General features: G+C 35.4%; 1 protein-coding gene and 1 long non-coding RNA gene across 2 annotated transcripts in view; both read right to left on the bottom strand.

Moving 5' to 3' along the window:
- ROCK2 (Rho associated coiled-coil containing protein kinase 2) overlaps positions 1-16,130 on the bottom strand; it is a 135,434-nt gene that overhangs the window by 61,860 nt on the left and 57,444 nt on the right. The window contains exon 4 of the mRNA XM_044390341.3: positions 2,999-3,136. Coding sequence (XP_044246276.1) covers positions 2,999-3,136 — 138 coding nt within the window. The remainder of the gene's footprint in view (positions 1-2,998; positions 3,137-16,130) is intronic.
- Positions 4,354-16,125, bottom strand: LOC130543187 (uncharacterized). The gene is made up of 2 exons (XR_008958332.1): positions 15,214-16,125; positions 4,354-14,781 (listed from the first exon to the last, which is right to left on the bottom strand). It is a non-coding gene; the product is annotated as an uncharacterized LOC130543187 (long non-coding RNA).

The following is a 16,130-nucleotide window of genomic DNA, read 5'->3' as shown; positions in this document are numbered from 1 at the left end:
GGAAATACTCACATGCATAAAAAAGATGGACCTATAAGCACAATTAGTTCTATGTCAAGGACAGAAAATGTAAAAGATTGGTCTGGAACATCCCATTATATCAGATAGCAAGCTATCAAAGGCTGCTACATCCATGTCCAAAGGACTCGGGAATAAACCTGAACAGGAAGTTACTTTTCAAAGGTGTCACAATTTGAGCATCAATAAGACACTCAAAGGACTAAAACACCTCAAATAGGTTTTAAGTCCATGAGTTCAAACTGGTAACTTCCCCAAAATTGTTCACCTTTAGAGCATAAAAGGAAACTAATCCCTTACTTTGAAAACTGGCAAATATAAAGAAAGAATAAAGTATTTATCCTGTCCCTCCTCTGTGAATTATACTACGGGTAACCAAACAGTAAATGGGGGAATATTTTCTTTATAGAACTATTCCAGTCACTATAACAGAAAAGGTATGCCTGGGGAGTGGGCAAGGGGAGGAATGACTGAATTAGAATATCACCATTTTGAAATTCTTAAATTAACAGACCTAGGCATTAAGCACAAATAGCTGGTAAAATAACAGAGAAATAACCAGACGTTAGCCTCCAATAGAACAAAACACTACCCTTGAAGTTGTTCTGCCACCCTCCCAAAAATCACACCTGACTCTGATCCACTATACCCAATTAGCAACTCAAAAAATACAAACGAGACAGGAACATGTTAAACTACACAAGGATGAAATCAGCAAGAGCCAGGTTTCTTCAACAAATAAATTGAGGAGACAAAAGAAAAAGAAAATAGGAAGGAAACTAGATTGAGAGACTTAAAAGAGATACCTAAACTTAAATTTTAAAAAAGCTAAAAGCAAACTGAAGTATTAAAGGCTGCACACCTACTTGGGTATAAGAAACTATACAGAAAAGTAAGGAAGTGTTCATCATAAAAGTATGGACATTAGAAAACAGGCAAAGAACACAGCAAGCGAAATATAATAGATGGATTTTTTTAAAAAGTCTTCTCTATCAGCAAAGGAATAAGTTTTTTAAAATGTGCCAATATTCATCTATCGAATTCAAATCACACTAAGAATATATCTGTAAGAAATACAGATAGGTCAAAGATTTATGTTGTATCATAATTTATATAAGAGAAATAAAAAGAGTTATCTTCAACGAGAGTACAGTAACAAAATATAGGGGCCTTCGTACAATTAAATATTCAACAGTCATGAAAAAATGAGCACTAAGATTTGGCAAACTGTTAGAAATAATCTACTGAAACTGATTAGAGGCATATCCTATGACCCATTAATTATACTCCAAGGTAGATACCTAACAGAAATGTGTAAGCATATGTACCAAAAATCCATATGAAAGAAGTCATAGCAGCATCATTCACATTAGCCAAAAAATAGAAACAACCTATGTGTCCATTAACTGATGAACAGATAAAACGTGGGATAACGATACAACAGATGATTATTTGCCATAAAAAGAAATGAAGAGCTGATACAGGCTATAGCATGAATGAACAGTGAAAACATTATGCTAAATGAAAGAAGATATCACAAAAGACCACATATTTTATGATTCGATTTTCGTGAAATATCCCGAATAGGCAAATCCACAGACATAGAAAGCAGATTAGTGGTTGCCAGGAGTTGGAGTCAGGAGGGAATGGAGAAAAACTGCCAGTTGGTTCGGGGTTTCTTTTTTGAGGCACAAAAATGTTCTATAAATATACTGAAACTCTATAAATATACTAAATATAGTGAAACTGTATAAATATATTGAAAATCATTGAATTAAATCAATAAATAGAATTAAGTCAGTCATTTTGACAAGTGTCCCCACAAAGTTATACATTTCAAACATACAAATATAATGGTGCATGGAATGTCCTTTACCAGAGATAAAAACAAATGAAACCCAGAATTATAATGTTACTTTTCAATTTACCATGTTTCACTGTTGGTTTCCGCAGATCCATTAACTCTTTACCTCAATGAACACTTTAAAAAGGTCCACTTAGCAGAATTAAAGATCAATGACACCAGTGTATGAAATGATAAACTGGAAATGGCAATGATTCTGTTGCTATGAATTATTAAAGCTATTAAAGCTTTTTTTTTAAACTATTAAAGCTAATAGTCGGATAATTTATTACCATCATTCCTTAAGTTATCATGATATATAATTTGCTACAAAAATTTTAGTTTTAGCTACACATATCAGAATTTCTATTCACTAGCTACAATAAAAAAAATTGAGTAGAGAAAAAGAGCAATGGGGCTCAACGTCATTAAAAAAGCAGTAATAATGAGCTTTTAAATTACATAGTCATCCATGCGGCAAATTTTTTACCTGCAAATTGCCTTCCACAAGCAAGGTATCAAACTCCCAAATCATTTAAGTAAGCATTCTGAACATGCATTGGTACATACCTAATCTTACTCATGATACTTGTTCAAAAATGTTTGCAGAATTAGATATTAGTATAAAAACATTTTCAGAGAAGCAAAGTTAACGAGGGATATAATTGAAAAAGAGGGAAAATACAAGCATGAATTCCTTACTTTACAGTCAAGTAAGAGGCTCAGTTAGGAAGCACAATACTGTTTTATATTATAGGTAATATAAAAAGGACTACAGGAGAATTTTCAAAAATTTTATTGTAGGAAGTTTTGGTTTTTTTGAGACAGGCTGATTATTGTTTCTATTATGTAAATCACGAGAGTGTAGGCAGGGAATAATGGCATACTGGTAACCAATCTAATTGTTCATAAAGGAATTTTTTAAAAGTTGAAAATAATACTTGCTTTCATACACCAATTTAAGTATTACATGTTTACATGACATACTATTTAGGAACATTAAACAAGCATATTGAATCTGATCTTATTAAAAATGACTGCACTGTTACTATGTGAGTGAGATACAGGTTTTAAATCCTATGAATAGTAAGCACTTACAAAAAAGGGAAATAAACTTATAAAAGTCTGTATGCTTACCTGAACCACCCAGGGACTGTTGGCAAAGGCCATAATATCTCTCTCTTCCCAGAAAAAAGCAGAATCAGATCTTTTTATCATTTCAAACTTACTAAGAAGCTTCATAGCATAAACCTTCTGTGATGCCTTATGACGAACCTGTAGATTTTTTAAAACACAAAAATAATTTTGTGAGAGAAATGTGAACAGATCATACTATAATTCTATTATTAAAGACTTCAGTTATAAAACAAAGTGATCTCTAGCTAATAAAAAGCATAACATTTTTAATGGAAAAAAAGAAAATTCCCAACAGCCTAAATATTTCATGAAATACACAATACTTTTAAGCGCTAGGTTCCCTGAATTCATAAAGCTTCATTCCTTCATGTTAATTAAGCTAACCAATTTTAAGAACAAGATATTGTTAAATAAGAAACTTTCAAGGTATGTACATGTATCTGCTATCTGAACAGAAACTAATAAATTTAGATATCAAGGGATATTTGTGATTGTTTTTTTTAAAGGTGAGTTGTTTTTTTTTTTTAAGATTTTATTTATTTATTTGACAGAGAGAGAGACAGCCAGCGAGAGAGGGAACACAAGCAGGGGGAGTGGGACAGGAAGAGGCAGGCTCCCAGCAGAGGAGCCTGACGTGGGGCTCCATCCCAGAACGCCGGGATCACGCCCTGAGCCGAAGGCAGATGCTTAACAACTGAGCCACCCAGGCGCCCCAGGGATATTTGTGATTTTGTTAAGTCATCTTTCTTTCAAAGTATTCTACTTAAAAGGTTTTTTTTTTTTTTATGTTAAGAAAAAAACTACCAAAAATACGATTATTTGATCAATTCTTTTTTTTCTTAAAGATTTTATTTGTCACAGAGAGAGAGAGAGAGAGCTCACCCAGGGGAGCAGCAGGCAGAGGGAGAAGCAGGCTCCCCGCTGAGCAAGGAGCCCAGCGCGGGACTCAATCCCAGGACCCTGGGATCACCACCTGAGCCAAAGGCAGACACTTAACCAACTGAGCCACCCAGGCGTCCCTATTTGATCAATTCTTATCTTCCTTATTAGATTGTAACTGCCACAAAGGCAAAAACAGTATCTTTTTTTGGCCATCATTTTAATCCTAAATATACCATAGCAAACTTTACCACAGAGCCAATAAATACCTAACAATTATAATTGTTAATGTTTACTGAATAATTAATAATAAATAGTGAGTGCTAGTATTTATACTTGGATATCTAACAGGATGTCCAAAACTGAACTCCAAATCTTCACCCCTGAATTTATTCCTCCTATAGTCTTCTCCATTTTAGTAAACGGCATCTTCTTCCTTCCAGTCAGTTGCTATGGCTAAAAATCTTTGGCTCCTCTTTTTCTCTCACACAGCTCATCAAACTCACCAGCAAATCATTTCAGTTCTACTTTCAAATAGTTTCAGAATCCAACCATCTCTAACTACCTCCACTGATTACACCCTGGCCTAAATCTTTTATTTCCATTACCTACAATAACCTAAACTGGCTTCTTCCCTGCTGTCCACTCTCACCCACCGTCTGGTGATCCTTCAAAAACATTTCCTGTCACTCCCGTTTTAAAACCCCAAGTTTCTCATTTCACTGCATGTGTTATTCTCTCTGCCTGGAATCAGCCCTTATAGCAGGACCCAATCCCTCACTTCCTTCAGATCCCTGCTCTGATGTTACCTTCTAAGTGAGGCCTACTCTGATCCAGCTACTTCAATGTTTCAATTTACAGCCACGCTCTGCTGCCCACACATTCCCTATTCCATTCTTTCTTCCTTGCTTTTGCTCCATTGCACTTATTGCCATCCTACACCTTATTTTTTACTTTTATTTATTATCTCTTGCACTAGAAATTAAGCCCAATGAAGGCAAGGATTTTTGTGTTTTGTTCACTGCTCAACCCACAGTCCCTAGTAAAATGCCTGGCAGATAATAACCTCTGAATAAATATTTGCTAAAAGAATGAATTTACTGAGTGGGTGCTTACTACATACCAGGCATAGTGTGTTTTCATAAATGTATTATTTAATCTCCATAACAATCCTAATGAGGTGTTACTTCCCCATGTTACAAATGAGAAATCTGAGGCAGAGAGAAATTCACTTGCTGAGGGTTATACAGTGAGTAAAAATCAAGACTTAAAGGTACAGTAGCCTGGGCCCCTGGGTGGCACAGTTGGTTGTGTCAGACTCTTGGTTTCGGTTCAGGCCATGATCTCGGGGTTGTGAGATCGAGCCCTGTGTCAGGCTCTGTGTTCAGCATGGAGTCTGTTTGAGATTCTCCCTCCCTCTCTCCCTCTCTCCCCCCCCCGTGCACTTGCTGTCTCGCTCTCTCTCTCTCTCAAATAAATAAAATCTTTTTTAAAAAATTTAAAAATGAAGGTACAGTAGTCTGCATCCAAAATCCATGCTAGTAACCACTTATCTATGTCATTTCTACGTATGTACAGCCACAATTAGGATGCTTTCCCCAGAACGGGGCCAGATTACATTGGTCAGCACAGTCTCCCATTCAGTTACTGCTCTTTTTCATTCAGAAGTATGTCCCTGTACAACAAATCATACGGTCATCCTACTGAGGGTTGGATGAAAGAAGAGGCGATTGAGCTCCTGACAAAAATCTACAGAGATCTAAATGAGCTAGTCTACAAGCACCTTCCCAATCTTGTCATTTTCTTTCCCTTGTTCATACTTCAACCACACTTACCACCTTCTTTCACTTCCTCTAATATACCTTTTCTCAAGATCTTTACAGGTACTGGGAAGGTAACAGAAAATCCACCAAAATCCCTGACTTCACCTCTTCCCCAGAGAGACTAGCTCCTTCATTCAGCAGAAATATAAACTTCTCAAAGGAGTGATCACTCTATCCAAAGTAGGAACTCATTGTTCTCTACCTCAGAATTCCATTTGTTTTTTCCCTAGGAAATGCCATAACGTGATTTTTTTATGTTGTTTCCTTGTATTTGTCTATCTCCCACATTAGAATTAAGCTCAACAAAGGCAGGGATTACCCATACCTATTTTATTCTCCATTATATCCTCAGTGTCAAATACAATGCCAGCACTGACAATTAAAATAGATACTAAATATTTGATGAATGAATGAATGTCTGTGAAAAAAAAATTTTATTTGATCACTGGCCAAGTTATTAATGTGCAGTTTTAAGAAAAATCCAACAGGTGATATCTCTAGTTATCTCTCATCAAGTACTACCCACATTTAGAATCAGTACTTATATTGATGAAAATAAGGTAAACCAAAGCAATGCTCAAGTCCTCCCCAGAGAAGATATATAAGAACCACCATACTTTACAGATCAGATACTGTAACACAGGAAAGAGTGGTATTTCAAGAAAGGAGAAGAACAGGAAAAAAAAATAGTTAAATATTTATTTACTTTTATTTATTTTTTTTTTTTTTTGAGAGGGAGTGAGAGCGCAAGGAAAGGGGACGGGGGAGGGGGGAGGGAGAGAGAGAATCTTAAGCAGGCTTCACATCTAGCACAGAGCCTGACATGGGGCTTGATCTCACAACCCTGAGATCATGACCTGAGCTGAAATCAAGAGTCGGATGCTTAACCAACTGAGCTACCCAGGCGCCCCTATTTTTAATCTTTTATATCTGAATTAACTGAACAAATAAAAACAAACCTAGGACAAAAAGACCATTCAAATACACAAAAAGTTATACAGTATAATTCTCTGAACATGAGAAACATGCTTATTCACTTTACTTTTGCTGATTTTTTATGCAACATTATTTCTCTGTCTGTGCTCCCAAAGCACTTACAACAATCTAGTATCATAATTAGTTGTATACGTGTCTGCTTCATAAGTTCCTTTAGGCAGAGTATAAAGGGGCTGGCTTGTGGTTGGCAAAATGCTGAATATCCAATTCAACAAAATCATAGCTATGTTTATATGAGAGCTATACGATTTTCAAAAAATAGAGACATTTTGCCTCGATACTCTCTTTGATGAGGCCTGAATTTCATTTAAACTATTGGGATAGGACACTTAACTGGCTCATAACACAAGAGTCAGGAACCACAAGCTTGTAGTCTCTGACTGGATCTATACAACAAACATAAAGAGGCAATAGTTGTATTCATGCCAAACATCTACCTCATACTTTTAAAATTCATTAGCACTAGTATTACCAAGTACTACAATAAAGCGCTGTTACTTTAGAAAAGCTGGTTTCCATTGATCTTCCTTCTGAGGATGTCTCTTTCTGAATGATTCTATTATAATCTCCCTCAGCATCTCTGTACACTCCCCTTTGTTCCTCCTCCTCTATTCAATATGGATGGATAAACAGTCAAATATAGGAGCTATTCATTACCACACTGTACAGAGTACTGCTTAAAAGAATGGATTTAGATGTCAACAAACTTTCGCAAAAATCCTAGCTATTTATGACCTATGGGGTCAACTTACTTAACCCTTCTAAGTTTCAGGACTTCATCTACATAAGAATCTCACAGAACTGTTGCAAAGATAAAATAAGACTATGACTATAAATACTTAGCACATAGAATATACTCAATGAAAATGTTAGCTAACACCACCATAGACAAATGGAACTTAGTTCATTCTATCATGAATCTTTACATGTGTTTCCCCTATGTCACTAGACTGAGTACGTGACAGACAAAAAAAAGGTGATAACAGTAGTTTTATCTCAAATGACAGAATTCTGGGTGATTTCTATGTTCTTATATTTGCTTATTTGTATTTTCTATAGCAAATATGTACTTCTTAAAAAAATTTCTTTAAGTAGATGAAATATCCCTACGTGTATTTAGAGATAAGACATGCTTGGAAAATCCTAAAATGGACCTAGATCTCATAGAACATTTGTGGACAAAAAACTTTCAAAAATTATTCTAACCTAAATGCCCCACTTGAGATTTTCAAATTGGCTTTTAATATCAAAAATTACAATAGATTTTTTTTTTATAAGATCTAGTTTGACAGACTAAAGCAGTTAGTGTGTACTGCTAAGGTTTTCACTAAAAACGTCTGGTTGTGGCAGCCAAGACTGAATGAGGGAATACAGGAATTACAAAAGCATGGAGGGAAGGAGATAATTCTTGCAACTCAGAAATAACTTTGTAGCCAGTGAAGAGCCTGTTTTACTCCAAAAAAGGAATTAAAAAGTTGAGTTGACATGCAAGTATTAGAAAATCATTTCCCCTACACTCTCTTTCAGGTTGATTCTACTTTAAAAGCTTAGTTTAAACCAATTAAATTAAAAGCAAGCCAGTGGGAGGGGGTAAAAAAGAACAAGATCTTCATCTCTCATCTGCCTCGAGTCCTGTCACAGAGCTTGTATCCCTTTAGCACACAGGATCCCAGGAAGCGTTTGAGCCCAGGGATCACGAGGAATCACAATCAATTCAATTCAATAAAAACTTTCTATGTTTCGGGTTCTGTGTTGTACAGGATATAAAAAGACAAGAAAAATCCAATCACGGATATGATCTGGCTGCACACACATCACTTACCAATGTCTACAGCTGGAACTGACAAGTCACTACATAGTGAGGGCTCTCCCTTTCTCCTTGAAGCCACAGATATTCCTCCTAAACTGTGTACTTAACTAAAGATAACCTCCCCAGATTTGGCAAACTATTTTCAGATAAGCAGATACAAACCCTTGATGGGAATGCCAGAAGTATTCGAAAGACATGGTTCCTACTCTCAAAAAAATTACGATATAAAAGGATTCAAAGAAATATACATATAAACTACAGTACAAGGCATAATATGGTAAATTACATAAAATTATTAAATTAAAACATGCAGAGGAAAGATCACACTCAGATAAAGGGTAAGAAGGACAGTAATAGGAAAAAGTTTTCTTTTAAAATGAACACAGAGAGAAAGAAAGCAAAACATGATTGAAGAAACAGACAAGTTGAAGAAACAGACAAGAAAACAAAGAATATGCTCTGAAATGAGTAGCCTGCCCCGAATGAACAGCATAAAGGAAAATAAGGGTTAAAAGATAAAATTGGTGACATCTTAAAACAGGGCCAAGAAGGCCAGGATGAAGACTTTGTGTTTCATTTAGGAGTTAAGGGATTCATGAATTGCAAACAAGAAATACAATGAGTATATTCTAAAAAGTTCAAATCAGCAGCAGTCTATATTAGGCTGATAGATCTCTATTTCCCATCCTTTATATATTGAAATATAGAGGGGTAGGGAAGTACGGAAAACAGAAAATATGTTAGAAAAGCCCCTAATTGATTCTACTATATACCCACACCCAAAATGGGACAGGATTGATACATAAAAATACGAGAATAGGAAGTATGGGGAAAACAGTCAGTGAAACAGTAATGTGGGTCCACCTGAGCCTGGATAGCATGAATTACAGATTTAATAAGCATGGTCTTGACAGTTTTTCCATCAGCACCTGCCAGCCAATCCAAAATCAACAGTCCAATGGTGAAACACTATTAGCAGAAGTGGAAAACAAAGTAAAATACAAAGGAGATGTTCAATACCTGACTGGGAAGAAAAGGATATATCCTGGATGACAGCAGTGAGAGTCAACACCAAAAAAAAAAAAAAAAAGGAAGAAGAAGAAGAAGAAGAAAAATAGACTAGAGAACTGTTAGGAGCAGGAGTTACTGAGAAATTAAATTTAAGAAATAAACAAAAAAGAAATCAATAATGATTTCTAATTTTTTGGCTTGAGCAACAGGGTTGATACTGGAGCCATTTATTAAAATGTGTTACAAATTTGTGGGTAAGTTAGAAAGGGAATCAAGCATTCTAATTTCACATGTTGTAGATGTGACAATTCTTAATGGAGATGTCAAATAAGGCATCATGAATATGAGTTCAGAGAACAAACTAAAAATTCTGAGCAGCAGGTATGAATCTAAGCCTTGACATCATATAGATTATATTTAAAGTCACAGGAATAGTAGAGTGCATTCTGCAGATCAAAGAACCATGGAACTATGATATTTAGTACAAGTCAGCTGGAGAATGAACCACTAAGGAAACTGAGAAAGAAGAGCCAGTAACATAGGAAAGAGTGGTATTTCAAGAAAGGAGAAGAAGTGAATACTAGTAAAAGGCTGAGTAAGAGGAGAGTGAAACCCCATGAAGCCAATAAGGTAACATACAGTCTGTATTTACTGGCACAGAAAAATGATTACGATTATACAACAAAGAAAATCAACTATGAAATCTTCTATCTAGGTTCAAGTCTCCGTTCAACCACTTCCTAGTTATGTGAACTTTGGCAGGTTGTTCATCCTATCTATCTGAACTTCCGCATCTGTCAAATGGGCATGATAGTAATAACATCTATCTAAAGGAGTGCTGGGAAGACTGGTTATTATATAGAAGTTGCTTTAGAAGCCTGCCTGTAATGTTGTAACTGCTATAAAAGTGTGTGTTATTATTTAATGTTACATAAAAAACCCACAAATTACAAAACCACATATATAATATGATCCCTTAATACATAGAAGACACCCATATGTTACATGTATCTTTAGAAGAAATGGAAGTCAGAAAGCTATACATCAAGGTAACAGAAGTAGTGGGACAATGAGGGATTTTAAAAAGTATAATGATGGCTTACTTTCTTATTCTACTATGAACGTATTTGTTGTATAAATAAAAGAATTTTTATTTTTAAGGGAGAATAACTGGCATTGATGCAATTTTTATAACTCAATAGGGAAAGATTTTAACTTTCTTAGAAAGAAAATAATTACAATAAAACATAAAAATCCACTGAAAATAATTTGGCCTTAGTTTTGTTAACAGTTCCCAAATGTTTCCAAGTATCAAAGCACTAAAAGGATACCAAAAGGCTAGTTACCTTTATGTTTGAAAACTAAATAAAGAGAAGACATAATAAACGGAGATTTTCACATTTTATTGTACCCAATTCTAAGCAACTTAGACCTTTGAGAGTGAGAATGCATTCATATATTAATTTGTGTAGTTTTAGATAAAACAAATCACCAGGATAAATGTAATGAGCCATTTTTCTTTTCTTTTTTCTTTTTTAAGTAGGCTCCTCGCCCAGCATGAAGCCCAACGCAGAGCTTGAACTCATGATCCTGACATCAAGACCTGAGCTGAGATCAAGAGTCAGACACCTAACTGACTGAGACACTGAGGTGCCCTTAATGAATGCTCTTAAGAAAAATGAGTAGGCAGGGGCGCCTGGGTGGCACAGCGGTTAAGCGTCTGCCTTCGGCTCAGGGCGTGATCCCGGCGTTCTAGGATCGAGCCCCACATCAGGCTCCTCTGCTATGAGCCTGCTTCTTCCTCTCCCACTCCCCCTGCTTGTGTTCCCTCTCTCCCTGGCTGTCTCTATCTCTGTCGAATAAATAAATAAAATCTTAAAAAAAAAAAGAAAGAAAAATGAGTAGGCAACATCACAAAACCAACTAAAGATAAGGTCCCTAAACTCCAAAATAAGATTTCCACTACTGACCATGAAATCTTGTTTTTATACATCTCCCCCAAATAAAGAATCATAATTAGGTAATTTCTAACAAATATGCACTACGTTTAAGAAAGTTAACTTAGAACTCTATTTTTAGAACCTAATCCACAATTTCTTTTTGAAACTTTAATAGCAGCCAGCTCAAAATAAAAGCTCCATGAATGCAGGTATCTTGTCTGAGGAGTTTACCTATACAATGTACTGTCAATGCTTATAATGGTACCAGACATTAAATAAACATTTGCTAATCAATTAACCAAAGGAATATTGAAGAACAATGTATATTCTATTAACAGAGACCAAGACTAAATATCTACCTTAAGAAGAAATCTGCAAGGCTAGAATTTGTAACTTTCTTTTTCAAAGAAAAGAAGATTATGTGCAAGGTAAGTGAATAACCATAAACGAGCAAGCATGCATATCTGTTCAAAAAAGTAATCTCACTGGAAAGTTCATCCCAACATACATACGCACTATTACTGTGTGCTGCACTCCCCCCCACCCCTGCTCCTGTTATATTTTAAAATCCTAACGTCCAGTACCTCAGAATGTGACAGTATTTGGAGAGAGGGACATCAAAGAGGTGATTAAGCTAACATGAGGCTATTAGGTGACTGGTGTCCTTCTAAGAACAGGCAATTAGGACACACAGAGTAACACACCAGACACATGCAAGCACAGAGGAAAGACCATGTGAGGACACAACAGAAGGTGGCCATCCACAAGGCAAGGAGAGAGGCCTCAGGAGAAACCAAACCTGCGGACACCTTGATGTTGAACTTGTAGCCTCCAGAACTATGAGCAAATAAATTTCTGATGGTTAAGCCACAGTTGGTGATACCTTGTTATGGTGGCTCTAGTGAACCGACACATATAAATACACATAAAAGTTAGAGAAAGACTTCTGATTATTTATTTAAAAATTAAAACATTTAAATTCATAAACACATAGAAACTGACAAAAGTGACAACACGTAATATTTACTTAATAACTACAATGTGCCAGAACCCAGTAAATACCACACATGCATAGCCTAATTTAATCTTCACAAAAAATCTTATTAAGTTCTATTATTAGTGCTACTCCAACATAAGGAAATTAAAGCTTTGATGACAGGAAATCTATATACTGTAGAATGGAAACAAAAATAGTTGACTTTGACTATTCCAAAGTCCTGCTCTTAATATCCTATACTGAATGATACCATTTTCCATAAAAATGTGGTAAACAATCCAAAAAGAGTAGAATCCAAAAACAATAGTGGTATCAGATAAAATCATCCACATCACAGACTTTTCATGATATAAAGACATAAGTGTACATCACCTCTGTAGATAGGAAAAAAAGACAATAAGCTAAATAAATTTTGCCTCCTCGAATTATAAAACTTTTCAGTCTGTAAGAAAATGCCTTTTTCAGGTGAGGAAATCAATGCCCAAATAAATGAAATGACTTGGCACTTTCCTGACTCATGACATTTTCACATGCTATTCCCTCTGTTTTTTGACTCCTACCCCACTCCCTCTTTTTCACATGACTACCTCCTTTACATAGTAACTCCAATGTCATTTTCTCATAGTGAGGCCTTTCCTAACACCCACACCCGAATTAAGCACAACCCTCCATTTTTCTCATAGCATCTAGATCTTTTCCTTCCTAGTATTTATCACAATTTGAAAAGACTTTACTTGTTTAAAGTAAAATTCTTTTCTCCTCCACAAAACTACCACTTACAGAAAGATTGAAACTATGATACTATATTTTTAAGAGGTTAGCACAGCTCCTGAAATATAACAGATCCTGATTAAATATTCATTGATGGATGGATAAATGAACCATTTTATGTGTGACAATGAACTGCTAACATTTACTAAGCACTTACTATATTCCAAGAACTGTTCCAAATTTAATTACATTTAATTCTCCCAGTAACCCTACGCGGTGTGTTATTGTTATCTTCATTTAACAGATAAGAAACTAAGACACAGAGTGATTAAGTAACTTGTCTGCACCGACAGCTAGTCAGAGAGTTAGAATTCAACTGTAAGTAGTCTGACTCTAGCTCTTAAATACTATGGTATAGCTGCTGTGACATACCAAAGTTAGTTTTACAACAAGAATTTTCTTTTAGAAACTGACTGGTGAGCCCTCTGTGGTACTGTATTTTTAACTTGGCCAAAAAAGTATTTCACAAGGAAAGACAAATTTGCACCTACTATTGTAAAACTTTTTTCAGATGACTAGAAAAACATAATCATAAAGATGTGCCAAATGTGGAACACTGTCTACAGATCTGTCAAACCAATTTATCTACAACATACAAAGCAACTTTAAAAGACTATGGAAGAAGCACTTGGACTTTTCCTTTTCAATCTCATCCTTCTTTTAAAGAGCCCCCGCCAAAGGTAACAGAACCAAGAGCTAAAGCCAAAACATACATGCTCCAAGTTCTCAGGTCAGGTCATCATATTAATGGAATGTTAAAATATTTTTCATTTTTAAAAACATGTGACTTTGTTTCTGCATGTTTTGTGGACAAAAGAAAATCTGGAATGGAAAATTAACAGCAAAAATAAAAGCCTTTTCTTTTTCCTTTCTTGAATGTACTGAAATTGAATGATCAAATTCACCTAACACAGAACAATGATTACATTGCCACAAAAACATGACAAGTCAGGATCTGTCATATTTCCTTCCAAACAGAACTCCAAATTCTAGTCTCTCCTCTTTATCTCTACACTAAATCCCGAGTATGAAGAAACAATGTATTTATTTTACACACTTATAGTATGAATCTATGTGTCAAACAGGCAATAGTAACATGGTTAACACTTAGGGAACTCTATAACTAGGCTTATTTATTTTTAATTCACTTAATCCCCTACAAGAACTCCATTACATACGTATTATCATCTGTATTCTATAGTTTGGAACTCAGGGAGATTGAGAAACTTGTCTACACTGACCATGATGATCTTTGAGTGAGACCATGGCAGAAATAGGATTCGACTACTTTATATTTCCTATCTTACAGGACCTTCCATAACTCAACTATCACAAAATCTAATCTCCGACCCTCAGCCCATGGGCGTTCTATTAGCCAAAGCTTCACCACTTTCACTGACTCAAAACAAAACAAACAAAAACCACATTGCTTTCAAATGCAGCCCACTCCTCAAATCTACTCCATGCTAACTTCTCAATTCCTTCCACCATACCTCAGATGGCATTGTTTCAAGTCCCCGAGCATTTCATCCCTCGAGTACTCTCTATCAATGTGCCTTTAAAACAGGAAAACAGAGTATCTAGAATGAATAAATGATGCAGTACGGCCCAATCATCTCAAAATAGAGAAAACCTACATCAAAGCAATCCAAACTCTCTTTACTATTTTGGGCAGCCACATTACCAATGACTCTTGCTTGATTTACATTCAAGGAAAATTGTTCTTTAATTCATAATTACTGTTAAGGAATCTACTTCTTGAATTCTTCACATCTAAGTACAGGTCTTTATTCTGGTTAAATTTCACTTCTTCTATCTGGCCAATGACCTTCCCAACTGATTATTTCTGGATTTTGGCTTATCATCTGAGAGAGCATCCTCATACTTCAGTTTTAACTCATTTGTAAAATTATTCAACATGTCACCATTGCCTCCATACAATAAATGCCTCATTAATAAAACGCTGAATAGGAGAAGAGAGAACAAACCTGTCCCTGGGGATCTCTGTCCAAGGTACCAGTTATGCCTTTATCAGCCTCCTTAGAATACAGCTATTAGTTATAAAGCTGCTGACTCATATCCTTATTCATTGACATTTTTCCATATCCTCTTCAAGTATATCAGACTTTCTCAAATATCTAATAGATGTATATCACACCTATTACACTACCTTGATCTACAAGTTCAATAAACCTATCAAAGAAAGAAGAAATGAAAGAGATGACAAAGACAAAAGTTAGTCTGTCATGACTTGTTCCCAGAGAAACCAGGCTGACACACAACCAGCTCCATCAAAAAAGAGTAGAACACTGCTGAGTGAAAAACAGAATCTGACCCCATACTCTGACCAAAGACAATAATTTTTAAGCACAAAACAGTGGAGTTTCATACTCAAGTGATGAAAACAGGAATATTACTACAGTTTCTCATTAATATATAAATGAAATATTTATTATAAACATTTATGATATTTCCAGTTGTTACCACTTTTGCCTGCAAAGATAAATTTCACATTAAAATGTCTTTGTTGGGTTTAAATATATCTAAATAAATCTCCATTAATTAAACAAAAATGTCATTAATCTTAACACATTAAATAAAAACACAATAGTTCTTGTGGAATATTAGCTGCTAGACAGGTCATATGTGAAATCAAGTTGGCCTAATATATTCTAAATCTCAGTGTTTCAGAGCTGGAAGAGACCCGGTGTTTATCGTTTGCAAGTACCTCCTTTTATAGATGAAGACACTCAGGTTCTCTGAGATAGAATGACTTGACCAAGCTTACAAAACTAATTCTGGCATGGCTGGGCATAAAAATAAGATCGACTCAGAGGCTACTAATAATATTTCACAAAACCCTGTCTTCAAAAATAAAGTAACAACAAAAAAAACAACTTTCTTA

The sequence above is a fragment of the Ursus arctos genome, unplaced genomic scaffold (assembly GCF_023065955.2).
Source record: "Ursus arctos isolate Adak ecotype North America unplaced genomic scaffold, UrsArc2.0 scaffold_8, whole genome shotgun sequence".
Taxonomy (NCBI): domain Eukaryota; kingdom Metazoa; phylum Chordata; class Mammalia; order Carnivora; family Ursidae; genus Ursus; species Ursus arctos.
This window is presented reverse-complemented; position numbering and strand designations above follow the sequence as displayed.